General features: G+C 46.3%; 1 protein-coding gene across 5 annotated transcripts in view; it reads left to right on the forward strand.

The window, feature by feature from the left end:
* The window catches only part of LOC146175042 (uncharacterized), a 109306-nt gene continuing 92657 nt past the window's right edge, over positions 1–16649 (forward strand). For 4 of the 5 annotated variants that reach the window (XR_014702083.1, XR_014702082.1, XM_084584394.1 and 1 more), the window contains exons 1-5: positions 1–148; positions 3201–3323; positions 3613–3770; positions 5757–5849; positions 6713–6833. Coding sequence is in view for 3 of the 5 variants with exons in the window: in XM_084584394.1 (XP_084440520.1) it covers positions 3263–3323; positions 3613–3770; positions 5757–5849; positions 6713–6833 (433 nt within the window). In the remaining 2 variants the exon portion in view is untranslated. The remainder of the gene's footprint in view (positions 149–3200; positions 3324–3612; positions 3771–5756; positions 5850–6712; positions 6834–16649) is intronic. The other variant, XM_084584395.1, reaches the window with a different exon arrangement.

Here is a 16649-nt window from a genome sequence, read left to right on the forward strand (position 1 = left end):
ACCTTCATCGAAAACTCTGCGCACGCATCCTCGTGGCGCTCCGCAGTTGCCGACGAGGCGAAATACTTTTGCCGCCTGGTCGTGCTCTCCTGCCTTGGCGTTCATCCCCTGGCCTAGCGTGGGCGACTATTCACCCGTAACCTTGCTGGTAATAGAGACGTTTTATATTCACTGGCTTGTTTTATTGCTAGCTGGCGTCGTTGTTATTGCAGCAATGAATGCATGTTTGTTCTCAGCATGTGCTGTTTCTATGTCCCCAAGAGCATGGCTCGCCGTGGTCTGCGTGCACTCGGTAGCGCACGCGATCTTGGGTGGTGTCAACGGTATTGTTTGCCAGCCGAGACTAAGCGAGGAAAAAGTATTTATTCCCTTTCGCTGCTACCTGATGCAACGGAGCTGCCTGTATCCGATTCGGCGAATTTACCAAAAGCAATCGTGGCGAGACCAGTGCAGTCACCTCCGGCTGCTGCTACCCTGACGTGAAGGTGCAAGCGTGCCGCCTAGATAGCAATTGCAGAATCTGGCCTGCACTTTGCAGCCGGCATTCTTACCACTCGCCACGTTCACGGGCTCTGCGCCATACCAGCACCTGGCTCGGCTCGGGGTCCCACCTGGCACTGTCTTCAGCTGACTTTCACAGAGGTGGCGGTTCTAAGGACTCCGGCCATAGTCCTCGAGCGCGTCCCGCTGCGTACCGACCTGCGATCACTTAATCCCGCGGGTCATGCCGGCTACCCCGCGGAGGCCTTCATGTTACCGTCAGCGTACCGCGTATGTCTGCGCGGACGTCTTCGTGGTTCCAAGGTCTGTCTGAAGTACAAGTTCTTGAAGACATCTCCATAGCATATACTTGCAGACGCGTAAAACAAGTTAAGGTTGGGGGGATGTGGGCAACAATCTCCCATCGTTCGCTTGTAAAGCCATTCATTCATTCATAAACCTTTATTCATAAAGATGACCTTAGGCCTTGCAAAGGCGGCTATTCCTTGCTATAGCTACTCTATCATGAGGTGGTGCCACCATCGTGGCAGCACGATTCCCGCGGGCAGCTTCGTCACTGCGCATGCGGGGAATTCATGGTCTTCGGCATCGAGAACCCGACGAGAGCGGACGCATCCTCGTGTTTTTTTTTCTGCCTACTCGTCCTGTCCGGCCTCGCAGTTAATCCCCTGGCCTAGCGTGGGTGAACATTCAGCCGCAACCTCGCTCGTGAGTCGAATGACCTAGATTTATTAGCGTGCTTTATTGCTAGGTGGTGTTGTTGCTATTGCAACAATAAATGCCTGTTTGCTGCCAGCAACTCTTATTTTTTCGTTCCCAATTCACCCGCTACTAAGCGGCCCAAATGTATTTATCCCCCATATTACAAACCCACAACCATTATTATCAGACCTGAATTCTACACCACCTGCGCATACGTAACAACGGTGCACTTGTTCTAGAGCAAAGTGATACACTTCTTTTTCTAACTTTTTGCTTATTATCTCGCTAACAGAGTGCAAAATGTGTAAATATTGTTACGGGGTGGAAAGCTGGGACACAATAATATGATGGATGGCGATGAGATATTTGAATTATGGGAAGGGGCCCAGCTCAACCGCTTCTGTCGAATATACTGCCCGCTTCTTTGTCTTCCTCGCACTTAACACTGCTCGGACCAGCTGAACAATCGCCCCGATCATGGAAAAAGACGAATGTTGAAGGCGATTGATGCATGTCATGACGAAGGGCGTTGCTTGATAGGCGAACGTAGAAGAAAAAGATGGAACGGAATGTCGCCACGGTGATCTCCCAGGAAGTCTCTGGGCCGCATTTAGCCACGATCTAGGGAACAAGTAGTAAGGTGAACAAGATCAAGCCTCTAGGAATGCGTTGAATAGCATGAATAGGGTGAATGTTCTCGCTTGAGGTGGCGTCTCGGGTAACTGTGTTCATTTTATTGTGTCCTCAATTCATCGTGCCTTGTAGCTGTGTCATTATCTTTGGGTGGCCACTGGGCTACATCGCTTCTCGTTAGACACTGAAGAGATTGAACAAGGCTCGAACAATAAAAGATGAACTTGAGCTGAACTCTATTTAACAATGCTTTACCTCCTGTGCAGTCCGTTTAACCAGGTTCAATACAGTTTAAGCTCAGTCATTTTGCTCAGAGGCGAGAGAAAGATGTAATTACCAACGCATATCTAGCAATGCCTAGCTACACCTAAACCGAAGCTTAACCATTTGGTACCAAAGTGTTCGCTTACATAACGAGGGTTAACTGGGCTAAGTACTGTTATTTTTTTATGAGCCTACAGCGGAGCAAAACAAGAGAAAGGAGAGTCAAAATGACGTTCGCTTGTTCGTTGTTGTTGTTCCCACCAGTCCTGTAAATCATCCCTGCACTATCCTGTCCAGCAGGTATCCTTGGTAACCGCATGGTCCGGGGACTAAACCTTGTCGCTACTGTAAGATGTATAACCCTTTTCTTAGAGAATACTGTCACTTGATTATGAGAGTGACGAAGCCAGGAAAGTAAGAGGCGAGATGCGTTAAAAGAACTCTTTATTGTGCTCACTCTTTACTGCGCCTATTAATAAGGCAAGCTAAAATTGAGCGTAGTAACCGCAGAATGCAAGTTGGCTCGTAGGCGCCGTTTGTTAATGTTATCCGCACCTCCCCATCGAAAACATTCCGAATGTCTACTCATGGCATGTGATTTTTTTTAAATACTCTCCAGTGTGTAACTGGAACGCGGCTTCAATTGATGTATCATGCATTGTCCTTTAGAATTTCAGTGTTGCAACTGCAATTGAATCTCTTCTGATAATCGACATTCTTGTCAAAGTGTCGTCATTCTTGTAAAAAGTGTCTTCGCTGAAGACAGGTCGATACATAAAGAACATAAACGATATCTGACCTATAGAAAGGTAAATAAGCTCATAGAAACAGTCGTAATGTATTTCCAATCCTTAAATCCGCTTCCGTGCTCACATCGATATGTAGCACTGACGTAAATAAATGCTACCAAAGGCCATTTTACAGACCTTACACACATGTCCCACCAATCAATACTGCTACGAAGCCTCTCCCAACATATCTGTTGCTTGCCTGAGAAGATTTTATGCCATATGCACTTCAAATCCTGAATAATGTAGAACAATGAGATTTTATTATGTGTTTTACTTTTTCTTGATTTGCTAAAACACATTACGCATTAGCTGACGTCAGGATATCTGCTGAAGCTGCTTTGCTTGAAGCGCCAGACGTAGGCAAGCACGCAATGAAGACAGCTGCTTACTTTGTCATCCTGTTGGAACTTCTTGCCATGGAACTGCAAGCAGGCAAGTAGTGTTGTTTGCTTGAATCAATCATTTTCGCTAGTAACATTTGTATGGCGGAAAATTAAGCCTTCGTGCCCTAAAAATCTGTGCGGGTAACGATATCATAACATTAAGCGAGACATCGTTCATAACTGAAATTATGCTTTCGCACTGGCCAGCTAGAATTGCAGTGTATAAAGCCGTCTTTTATTCGAACGTTTTCTACGCGCACATATAAAAACCCCTCCTAATGCCGTAAGATTGTTCATCACTAGGAGGTAAACGTTTTTGTGTTTCGTTTCATTTACAGGTTTTCTTATCTACCCAAGGATTCTGGAAAGCAGATCAGATGATGGTACATTGCTGTTACATATAAATGAAGGTTTGATTCTCAGGCTACAAAAATCTTTGATACTGGCAGATGATTTATTCATTTCAACAAAGGCCATCGACATTGACACTTTCATTGTAAGTTTACCCTTAGCTAATCACTCCTACCCAACCGTAAAAAACATTTGCTTTTCCCTGGCAGGTTAAATGAGAGTTTGTTTCAATGCGTCCTTCACGTCTTTGTTGAGCATCGGGATGTCGTATGTTTCTATATAGCGTATGTGCACCATCGTATGCAAATGCCTCCTCACCTTACGTACCGCGCTTACCGCATTTTTTGCTAGAATATGCAAAGACAGGCAAACTTTCTGAACCGTTTAGTCACACACTGATGACGCCATACAGAATTTGTAGGTGTTGGATAGCAAGAAAGCGATTGTCAACATAGCCATGCGAGTATAATTCTTAAAAACATACTAGAAAACGTTATTAATGCAGTCGAATACAATAAAATTGTAATAAACATGGTCATCACTTTAGATCAGTGGTGGATGAGGTTTCAACCTCTTGCATACTGAAGTCCATGCACAAAATATTTTTACCGGCTTAGTTTTTACAAGTGCATGTGTTCGTATATATAGAAAACTTACAGCCGCCTAGGCAGGCGGTTGGCCCAGCCATCTTAAATGAGAAGCTAGAAGCAAAGCATAAGTTCTTAGGTGCAGACTGCAAGTTTTCTCTAGATAGATTTCAAATTGTTTTCGCGATCACCCATTTAATTGACGACAAACGAAGGCAAACAATACTTGTCGTAATGCCATGGACGGTGAGATTGTAAGTGTTAGCCAACAGCATCCTGTGCCAGTTGTTTGTAGTCGCCAAACTACGCTCCGCTTGTTCTTCATAAGATTGTGTTTGTTTTTTCCTCTGGCAGTCGTGCCTGCAATACAAATAAATATATCATTGCTGTTGATGACTACAAAAATTGGCCTAAGACTGGGCTGTGAAGAAGCCTGTTCACCATAATGGCTTTATCTGACTATTATGTTATCGTTTCAAGCGTTCGCATAAAACCACATCACTGCTTTACCAACACGTTTTAATTCGATCCGCTAGGCTCTTCCAGTTCTTAGCTTCTGTTTAGATTTGTTTTATTCGGCGAGGTTCTGGCTATATTGTTGCAGCAGCTTTCAGCTTATTACTATGATATGCAGCTCATTCTTCGTGTTACAGTCTTTTTTGCTCGTCTTTGCGCTTAAAGAAACTGCCCTATGGAACTTTCGAGACGCAACTATATGAATTATGCATTTTAAAGGTATGCGAAGACCTCAAATTCCAATTTTATCTCGCCTACCACTAGTTCTTGATTTTTTATTCTGTTTTTCAGAAATGTCCTCCTTCGAATCCTCGCTTCACTATCACCTCGCCGAATCTACAGTCGTTTCAGTTATCACCACATTGGTTGAAATAAATTGCGAATTGCGAATCTAATATTCTTATGATCAACGCAAAGCGCGCCAAGAAAACGCCTTGTAATCTGTGGCTGTTTTCTGCCCGGTATAGCAACTGGAATTTGCACAAGTTAGTGTGGCCTTTTCACATAGCGCGTACTGCTACCAGTTACTGCAGCACGCTATGTCATCAGTGTACATGCGAAGGCAACCTTGAGGAGGCAATATAGTGCCCTGCGCCGTCGCAATAACACTTGCTGCGTGCAGTGGGTGCTGTATGATAGCGGCTTGCGCTACGCTGAAGTTGTTGCCGGCACTCACTCCACTATAGGCGCCTGACACGACTACGCATACCAACACGAGACCCGCGTATTTGCTTTGTGAGAAATCTAGCAGGAATCAGTGCAGAAGAGTATTTATCGTTTAAAATGCACATACGAAGAGAGAGGAAGAGTTTCGTGGCAAGACAAGTAATTTCCTGAAGCATGGTTTTTAACAGACGTTGTGGTAACTGATCCGCCTGAATAACAGGCCTTAATAAATGCCGTCTGCTCTCTAATTTCCAGTTTCTACACGATGAACTTTGAGCCTTGTATTCAAGGCTCAAAGTTCATGGTGTTCATCTATATGTTCAATACATTCTTAATATTTTTTCCTGCACTTCATATTTCAGCTGTATGGACGACAACTAGAATACAATTTGTACCATAATGAGCATCACCAATCTGCAGTTTTTATCGAGATACTAGAGCACGGTGTGGAGGTGGTAAGTATTCGTCAGCGCTATGCTGGTTAGAAAAGCAGCAGCTGCTGCACAGATTCCTTGCGCATAGCTGGAAACTGAGAACTAAGTACAAAGAACATTCTCTTTAAGAAGGCATTAACTTAGAGAACCCAGACACTTCCGCGTGCGGTAATCCTCCTCCGCGGTCTAACCTAAGAAGAGGAGGTGGCGATTCGAGGGATTCGAATTGAGGTGACCCTAATACTTGCAGTGACTCTAAAGTGGCCTCAATTTCGAGATTGGTATCCTCACCTTGAGTGCCCCGTCTCCCAATCTCGAGATACAGAAGCCGATATCCACCACCTGCTGTAGGAATGTCCAGCGCTGAAGCCGAGGCAGACCCAGCATCTGATGGCAGCTGGCCTCTCTCCCCTAACTCGTAGTCATACGCCGCTTGAACGCAGGGACCACATCTTCGATGTCGTCTAGACTTAATCACATCAGCCAACATTTTTTCATTTATTTTAAAATACCCTTCATCCTTCATAACATTCCTTTTATGCCCCGAGACATAAACACATCGTAGAAAAAATACATTCTTACACCGTGCGTTTGCCGTAATCATTAAAACCCATTGCAAACGCACTTTGCGACTAAAACATTACCGGCGCGTTCGAACACAGTTCATAAGTTTTATATTCCTATTTGTGGGTACAAAGCACACAGTTTGCTTTTAATTGTTTACAAAAATCAGGGTTCTCAATGTTCACACCTTCTTCCAGCGATCTATGCATCGTCGCCTTGTTCAGGCAACTTACCGGAGCGAATGCTGAGGGTACATAAAGGTGCTGTGCAACCTAGGGCTCAAATCGAACTTTCACTGTCACTGTTTTTTTATTTTTCAGCGCGGCATGCTAACTAACCAACTGAGGATTAATCCGGTTATTGATGCACAGCGTTCACAGAATCGCACGCCCCTTCATGAGGTTGTTAACGTAAGGGAAAGAACGGACTCTTCGGGTAAAAGTAAGTCGTTTAATCCTCCACAAAGCTTTACGTGTGCGACTCTAAGCCGAACGTTGTCCGGAGTGACTACGTGAGCAACTTTTATAAGCCTGGCTTTAACGTTAAAGAATGCATAATCCACTAATTGAAAAAGAAATTTGGAGAAAGGAAAACGAAAACTAGTGTATATTCTCACTCACTGCAGCAAACTACATTACCTCGTCTTCCCCTTTGCTCCTCGGTATTTAGTGCCTGTTTGCCGCAGCCACCCGGGATTTTATATCGTTCACAGTTTCTTGCAGCTGACTGATGCGTAATCAATGTTACAACTTCTACAGAAAAATGCAGGAGAACTAATTTTACGTCCCGGCGATTGCCTAAGGGCACAAATCGACCGTAGCGGAAGGATAGGAACTGGTATTCGGGTATTTAGACTACGATATTCTTCTTGACAATTATAATACAGGTATGGCTTGCCCAAAAGTGCTTTCGTTTGACAATTGCAAAGTAATATGTTAAGGTTTTGCAGAAGGTCTACAGCCATCTATGTGTAGACGATGCAATGGAGGTTGTGAAGGCCGTTTGCGAAATCTATTTGCACCAGGACATGACATGCGCATAAGATCCAAGGAACCTGCATATGAACGACATATTCACCCCTATTAGAATAGCTCAAGGCATAAGAGGTGTGTCTTGAACATAAGGAGGACGAATAACAGTTATGCCACAGCGCTGTGCTGGCTTGTGACAGTTCCTCGATAGAATTATACAGTACGTAGAGGTGCACTGAGGCGATGCTCATGGGGACATTTGTCGATGTTGAAGGGACTCGATTGTTACTGTTGGCATTTGAAAGGAAGACCCACAGCTCCTTCCTGCAGTGCGACATAGGTACAGAGGTGGTGGAGCTATCTATGTTACACGGCGAACTCGTTGTTTCGGAAGATGCTGCATGGGGGCGCAGTGTTCAGACGCCTAAGTATAAGTCGACGCGAGGGCTACAGCCAGCCGTGCAGCATCCACCAATGAAGATGAATTCATGCCACAAAAGCGGAGCACGGCTTTCCTTGGCAGAGCCAAGCTCAGCCCTACATAAGCCTAAATATTTCTGTTGGCTTATCAAAATTGCGATTTGACCCACCTTGCTGAAATCTCTCCAGACTTCTGTCAGCACGCAGAGCACTGATTCACCTTCACAGTATAATAGAGAACAGGAGAAATAGGACGGAAACAGAGCTCACAACGACTATGTCCCAACTCAACGCTTTTTCTTTTTCCTCATACGTTCTATCTTTTTGCTGGAATCATTAGGGAATCATATTTACTTATTTTATTTCATTTATGTACATACTGTACAGCATTGGTGAGGTCCAAGCAGGAAACGCAACAGCAGTGAAAATAGCATACGCTTAGGAAACTACAGAGAGGACAAAGGTTACTTTCTACCCACGTTTGGTATCTGTAAACAATGAGCGGGCTGTCACTGCCATGTTCATTTGGTTCGCGAATCGCAGCCTTAATCCCCGCAATTTCACATTTTGAGTTGTGTGTCAGAAATGCACATCTCCCACTCACCACGGTAACCCTACAAATAAACCAAGATAACAAACGTATAGCATCCACTTCGCTTTTTCGGCTTCATCTTAAGCGCGCATACAACTTAGTGAATGGGCGTGAAAAATTGTTGACTTGCAAAACATTTCAGCATGACATGCCTGCTTTAAGGCAGGCCTATTATTTGGCTAAGTCTATTTTGTCTACCAGTAGTACACGCCATATCATGAGCCCGCCTAAATCTGCAATAAACAAAAACCCTTGTTGCATATCACTTCAATCAACTCGGTCCCGTGTATTTACGCATTTAAAAGGCAATGGGGCATCTGGAAAAGCTCTAATTTGACATTGCATGTTAAGCTCTAGCATTTTGCGCTGTAAATATTTCAGCTCATTTGCTGGTCTACGTATTTTACTATTTCATGAAAAACTTTTATTCGACGATGCACCAGAATATGCATTTAATTGCCACATTTTTTTCTTGCCTTGCTTCTTTGGAACAATATGTTCTACGTACGGCGTGCGGCGTGCGGCAAACGGGAATCTGTTGTACACCATACGCGGCGGTCGTTGCGGGGGTGGCCGCTCCGTGGTCCCAAGAGAACGCGCGCCCTCTCGCGAGACGGGCGATCGCTTGAAGTAAGACGAAGGCTGAGTTTTTTTAGTCTTTTTTTTTTTTTTGCGGACAACGAAGGATTGCGACTGTTTAGGGGGGGCTGTTTGCGTGTGAAACGTGAGTACGTGATAGTCGACGTAAAAACAACAGAAATTCATAGGAGCACGGTTTCTCAAGCATCTTATAGGTGAACATGGTGAAAAATGGGCGGCTTGTTTCGGCGTGTGGATCATCGTTGCACGTACATGCAGCACAACTTCGAAAGGGCGGTTAACTTCGAAACTCCTGCGCCAGTGTTAGCGCTCCCCTCCCATCGCCTGCACGCGCGAGCGGTGTTGGTCCTGATGATTGTTTAATTTCCCTAGTGGAATTCCTAAATGCTGGTTTGCTCTGCTTTGTAGGGTTTAACAACCCAATACGACTAAGGCTATGAGAGGCGCCGTAGGGGAGGTCTCCGGAAATTTCGACCACCTGGGGTTCGTTAACGTGCATTGACATCTCGCACAGCACACGGACGCTACTCCGTTTCGCCTCCATCGAAACGCAGCCGCCGTGGTCGGGTTCGAACCCGGGTACTCCGGCACAGTAGCCAGGCGTCTTACCACTGCACCATCCCGACGGGCGAATTCCTAAATGCAGGTGCTAACACTCTGTGCTACATTTATTTTACCATCTCGTCCCACTAGAGCCGTTCTTTACTTGGCTTATGCGACCAGACGGACCCAAATGTCAACGTCCTCTTGCATGAATATTTACTTACTTACTACCACTGCAGCTCCTATCAATGTTCATGTTGAAGAATGAGCGGCGATTGTAGTTGACTATTCTATCACGCTAAAGTATCGTGAAAAACAAAGACCGCGCAAGTTCTGAAATGAATGGAAAGTACGTACTATAAATTGCCGATCATATGGTAAAAAGTAGCTCGCTTCCATGCTTAATTAGTTCGAGGAGGTACGTGATTTATTCAACAATTGCGTCTCATTTCAAGAAATAAGATTTAATAAATACAGTTTAACATTTTTCCCCAAAAGCAGCCTTACACGCTCACAGTAAACGGTAAAGATAGTAAAAACTGGGAGTCTGCAGAAAATATTCATGATCCGTTAGAAAAGAAAAAGGGTCTCTTAGATGTCTCTTAAGAGGAGAGTGGCAAAAGCCTACCCTTCCTATCCGTATAATTTGCCTCCCATCGTTAGCCTCTTGTCGGCATTCGTTGCAGTGCTAGATATAATTATAATTGATTTACAGGAAAGGAAAGGCGCAGTATCTGTCACACTTTCTCCGACAAGTGCGCGTTTGGACAATAGACCATCGCTCCTGTCACGTGGCGTTCCTTGGCGCTCATTGAAGTGCTGGGTTGCTGATGGCAGGAACGCTAAACAAGATGAGACTTTTATTGGCGTTCATTGCAGTGCTACATATAATTATAATTGTGTACAGGAAAGAAAAAGCGCAGTATCTATCACACTTTCTCCGGCAAGTGTGAGTTTAGACGGTGCACCATCGCTCCTGTCGTGTGGCATTCCTTGGCGTACATTCAAGTGTTGCATTGCAGATGGCAGGGACGCCTCCCACCTCAGCCAATCAGAACGCCGCAAAAGTGGGACACACTTTGTCCACGACAGCATGAGTCATTAAAGGCTTTCGCCTTAAAATATGTCGTTACGAACAAATCTATATATGCATTGTTCGTCGCTGTTGACATTCGTCCAGGGCGAGCCGAACAAAACAGGCAGAATACCGCAGCAACCTTCGTTTCATCAGAACAATTTTCTCTATAGTGGTGGTGGTGGTGGAGGTGATTTTATTTATATACAAAAGAAAGGAAAAGATGTTTGCGAGCCCCGGTATCTGCGATCTGATATTTGAAGCACCTGAACTGGGGCGGCGGAAATAAAGAGATTACGAGGAAGGGGTAGAGGAAACCAAAGAGGTGAGTGATAGGAAGAAAGGAAAGGGTAGGTGAAAATAAAAAGAAGTATTGTAAGAATGGGGGGTTCATTCAGCAGATCAACAGGACTTGATCAGCAGGACTGAGCAGATCAGCGGCGAATACAGCGGCAGCGAACACAGTCAGTTCCAGCACGCGCAGCGATCACGATGCCACTGACTGGCATGTTCATTGTGCACTTCTTCCTCTTCACAATTACCCGCGGGACGAAGAGGAGACATCCTGGCGACTTACGGCGTGAGCAAGACGGCAGGGTCGTAATAGGGTTTGAGACGTTGGACGTGAACAATCTCGCGTCCGCGCCGGCGTAGATCATGGGACGGCGTAACAGGTTCCACCACATAATTAACCGGAGAGGTGCGCTCCAGAACACGGTATGGGCCATGGTATTTAGCAAGAAATTTTGAAGACAGTCCAGGGGCATTGGAATGTATCCATAGCCACACAAGAGCGCCAGACGAGAAGTGCGGTGTCGAGTGTTGGCTGTCATGGTTGGATTTATGGCGGTACTGGGTGTTAGCCGTGAATGCGCGGGCGATTTGTCGACAGTCTTCCGCATGCTGGGCTGCTTGAGACGCAGGTGTATACTCTGATATGTCTGGCTGATACGGGAGTATGGTGTCGATTGTAGCAGAGGAGTGACGGCCGTAGAGGAGAAAAAAAGGGGAGAAGCCAGTAGTAGACTGCGTTGCGGTATTGTATGCGTACGTGACATACGGAAGAACGAGGTCCCAGTTTGAGTGGTTGGAGGAGACGTACATAGAGAGCATGTCGCCAAGGGTACGATTGAAACGCTCAGTGAGGCCATTAGTCTGGGGATGATAGGCGGAGGTGGTTCTAGGAATAATGTTGCACTTGGTGAGCAAGGCTTTCACAACGTCACTCAAGAAAACGCGTCCTCTGTCGCTGAGCAGCTCTCGAGGTGCACCATGGCGAAGAACAAATCGCTGCAAAATGAAGGAAGCTACTTCTGACGCTGTGGCAGATGGAAGTGCGGCGGTTTCGGCATACCTCGTCAGATGATCAACGGCTACCATAGCCCAGCGGTTGCCGGCCGCAGTGTAGGGAAGCGGCCCGTACAAATCAATGCCGACGCGGTCTAAAGGACGTGGTGGGCTGGATAACGGCAGCAACTCTCCAGCAGAACGTTGAGGAGATGGCTTGCGACGTTGACAGGTCAGGCATGAGCGAACGTACTTGAGTACAAAGGTGTACATACCCCGCCAGTAGTAACGTAGCCGGAGACGAGTGTATGTCTTGAAGACGCCCGCGTGACCGGATTGTGGGTCAGCGTGGAAATAGTCACAAATTTGCGAACGTAGCTGCCGGGGAATAACTAGCAACCACTTGCGGCCATCTGCACAGTAGTTGCGGCGGTAGAGGAGGTTATCACGGATGGCGAAGTGGGAAGCATGGCGGCGGAGAGCACGCGATGGAGAAGCAGTTGTAGGATTGGAGATAAAATCGAGGATAGAGTTTATCCAAGGATCTTGCCGCTGCGCTGACGGCATGTCATTGATGTGAAGCGATGGCGGGGAATCGTCGGAAGGGGAAAGGCTCGCGACCTCAGCTGTAAGAGGGCAGCGGGAAAGTGCATCGGCATCGTGATGTTTGCGGCCAGAGCAGTAAACAACGTGGAAATCATATTCCTGAAGGCGAAGAGCCCATCTTGCCAGTCTGCCGGACGGGTCTTTCAGTGAGGAAAGCCAGCAAAGCGCATGGTGGTCCGTCACTAAGTCAAAAGGGCGACCATAGAGGTAAGGGCGGAATTTAGTAAGAGCCCAAATAATCGCTAAGCATTCTTTTTCAGTGACAGGGTAATTGTATTCAGCCTTCGTGAGTGTACGGCTAGCATAGGCGACCACGTATTCAGCACAACCTGCTTTGCGCTGAGCGAGCACAGCGCCAAGACGAATACCACTGGCGTCTGTGTGGACCTCAGTAGGCGCTGTGGGGTCGAAGTGACGTAGGACAGGCGGTGCCGTGAGGATGTGTCGTAAAGCATTGAAGGCATCGTCGCACGCTGGTGACCACGACGAAAGATCGGAACTGCCGGACAGAAGTTCTGTCAAGGGAGCAGCAATGGAAGCAAAATTCCTAATAAAGCGGCGAAAGTAAGAGCAGAGTCCGAGGAAGCTACATAGATCTTTGATGGAAGTCGGTTTGGGAAAGGCTGTTACGGCACGAAGTTTGGCAGGGTCTGGAGATACACCTTTTTCTGAAACAACGTGGCCGAGAATGGTGAGCTGGCGGGCGGCAAAACGGCATTTTTTCAAATTCAGCTGCAGTCCGGCATCAGATAGGCAGGTCAAAACGTGCTTCAGACGGTAGAGGTGTGTGTCAAAGTCACGAGAAAAGACGACAATGTCATCGAGGTAGCAGAGGCATGTCTTCCACTTTAGGCCACGCAAAATGGTGTCCATCATCCGCTCAAATGGTGCCGGAGCATTACAAAGTCCAAACGGCATAACTGTGAATTCGTACAAGCCGTCGAGAGTTACAAAGGCAGTTTTGGGGCGATCAGCCGCTTCCAAGGGGACTTGCCAGTACCCGGAACGTAAATCTAGGGAAGAAAAGAGTTCGGCGCCTTGCAAACAATCGAGAGCGTCGTCGATGCGTGGGAGAGGATAGACGTCCTTTCGCGTAATCTTATTAAGGCGGCGATAATCGACGCAGAAGCGGATAGAACCATCTTTCTTTTTTACAAGGACAACAGGTAAGGCCCAAGGGCTGCTTGAGGGCTGAATCACGCCATTCTGGATCATTAGGTCGACTTGGTCTTCAATAGCCTGGCGTTCGGTTGCAGACACACGATAGGGGCGCTGTCGTAGTGGTGCGTGGGTGCCGGTGTCGATGCGATGAGTGACTGTAGAAGTTTGGCCTTCTACATGCTTGGCTGGCCTTTCCATGTTATGGGTCTCTAACCCATTTAACTCCCCTACTGCTTTGCGCCATGGCGAATGCCTCGGAAGTATCCAGCCAATCGCTTCTCTTCTGATCTCTGAGGAACCTGACGACGCGCCGCACTGTGCCGTGACTGCGCTCAGCCCCCCTTCACCTGCGCCCGCTCCCCCCTCTACAGACTTGTTCCTCCGTTCCATCGATGCCGATCTTTCTCCAGAGCAGCGCACTCGGCTTTTGAACCTACTACATCACTTTCGCTCCTCCTTCGACTCTCATCAAAGTTCTTTGGGTCAAAACATGGCTAGGAACAGTTTCATGTTATGAAAATCAAACGAAATAGGCGCAAAAAACGCCCACTCAATTTTAGCAGGAATGACAAGATCTGATGGGCAATTCTGTATGATATTGAGAAAAACGCGCGTACGACAACGACAGCCCGACATTTCTGCCATATTCTACAACCAGACGAAGGGCGTGCATATTCATGATATTCAAATTTAAACCTTTCGATAAGTCAAAAACAAACGAGTATTAATACAGAAGACATACTTTGCATCTATATGGAAGTGCCTGACATTTCGGAAAGCGCGTGGTCTTTTTTGTCCTGATTCAGTATTCAGATAAATACGGTCCCCTCTCATTTCCCAACCTGAGCATGCATGGTAGCTGCAGTGGCAAGAATCAATTAATTTAAAATTCAATGCACAGGACGTTGACAGTGACAAATGTTCGCTCACCTTCATGTCCGTCTGGTTGCACAAGCGAAATAAAGAACGGCTCGTGTGCCGAGTTTTTTAACTGGCGAAATACAGGCGCAGCGCAGCGTGCCAGCAGCTGCATTTAGGAACATTACTAGCGAAATTGAACACCATAGTCAGGACTAGCATCGCGCGCGCATAGCAGACGATGACACGCGAGCGCAAACACAGACTCAAGAGCTTCGAAGTTAGCGGACTCTATCGAAGTCATGCTGACTGCGTGCACAACGGGGAACCCCACGAAAAAAAAAAAAGATCCGGGTGAAATTTCATAAATAAAAATATTAGAAAAAATTAGTTGTGGTTTAGCTCTGGTATACCCTAGTTGAAATGCGAAAGCTACGGCGGAAGCTTCGTTTGCCTGCTACATTAGTTGATCCCCTATCACACCCTATCAGTGTAAGGTACTACATTATTGGGGACCCTTAAGCTCATGCTTTAAGGGTATGAAGCGAGAGCGTAAGCTACCAGCCCACATATAAAGTCCCGCTTCAACCAAGCCGTATGGACGTGCCTGCGTGTCGTACGGGTAACGAGAATGCAAACGGTTCTGGCAGGGTGATTCTGACCCTCCCATGTGAAAGGAGCGACCCGAGTTGGCAGCTTCTGTCGGTGGCATAGGAGTAACGTGAATTCAAATGTCATGGCAGGCTGATTTTTTATGAAGATACCGTAGCTACGCCTCTTCGCGACGTAGCTGCGGCCACATGGGGTCTTGAAAACCTACCGCAGTGTAGTTTTCGCCTTTCACCATGTTTTCCTTGCCTGAAAGACCGTGCACAAGCGTTTTCAGTTTCACTCTAGTCTCTACAAACTCTACAAACGTTTTACAGCATCCGCCGTCGCGTATTCTTCTTTCGCACAACAAAAAACCCCTTCCTCCGTTGCGCGCCACAAAAAAAGACCGGCGAGCCAAGCGGTCGAGCGTTTAGTAAGGTGGCCACGAAGCGGGCGCCACCGCAGCGACAGCTGTGCATTGCATTGAGCGGCTTACGGTTTACCGTAGGGAGCACGCCGTGCGTGCAACAATGTTCATTTCTTCAAAACTCCCCGCAGCTCTTTCTATATTTTGCTGTCTTATTCTCTTTTATATGTGGAGTAGCCTGCCAGGACATTCTTAACGCCGACTGCATTATTTGTTCTTCATTAATGAGCATCTCGCTCTCTCTCTCTCTCTTCCTCTCTCTGTCCTTGGCCATCTGCATGCATTTTGCCCTTGCAAACTTGTTAATGTCATCTCCCCAACTAGTTTTTCTTCGCCCCTGTTACGCTTGTCTTAATTAGGAATTCAGTCTTGTCACAGTTAGAGACCACTGGTAATCTTTATTTTGCAATAGATGCCCTGCCCATGCCCATTTCTTCCTTTTCACTCCTAGCTGCGTAACGGCCATATGATATGATGCAGATTATTACCTCATATATGACCGCCTGTCTTCCATTCATAGGTTCGTTATGGCCCCTCTTGCTTGCGGAAACTTTTCAGTGGGCCGCTACCCGAATGTCGTCATTTCAGTCATTCCAAAAGAGTTTTATAATCGCTGGCGCACGTTTTCTTATGCATTCCTTCCAGCTTACAAGCTCCGGCTGATGTAGTTGGCAGCACTCAGAGCACTTTTCAGCATATGCTGTGGGCATATTTTGAACATATTAGAATGTTAACACTTTTTCTTGTTTCTCTATCGGGTGATATCTCATTGTATGCTTCTTCTAAGTTATAATGGGATAAGATTTCCTTTTTCATGTCCAAGTCATAGACAATCTTTCACTTACACTTGTTGTTATTGTTTCTAATCATCTGACTAAATATCTCCTGAATTAGCCTTGCCACTTTTACCTGTTGCAGTTTGTCACAGACTGTATCATTTTTGAATGCATGTAATTGGGTATTCATGTATAAAGCTTTTTTTTCTATACAGCCTTTCCACACCTTTGTAGCAAGTATCCCTGAAGGAGAAATTAGGTTCAATAAATAAAAAAAAATTGTAAGAGCATTGCAGAGAGGTGCATTAGAGAAGTTCGCGAGCATGTGCTTTGGCTCCTCTTAGTAACTC

The sequence above is a fragment of the Amblyomma maculatum genome, chromosome 11 (assembly GCF_055883805.1).
Source record: "Amblyomma maculatum isolate TAMU_Amacu chromosome 11, ASM5588380v1, whole genome shotgun sequence".
In the NCBI taxonomy this organism is placed as follows: domain Eukaryota; kingdom Metazoa; phylum Arthropoda; class Arachnida; order Ixodida; family Ixodidae; genus Amblyomma; species Amblyomma maculatum.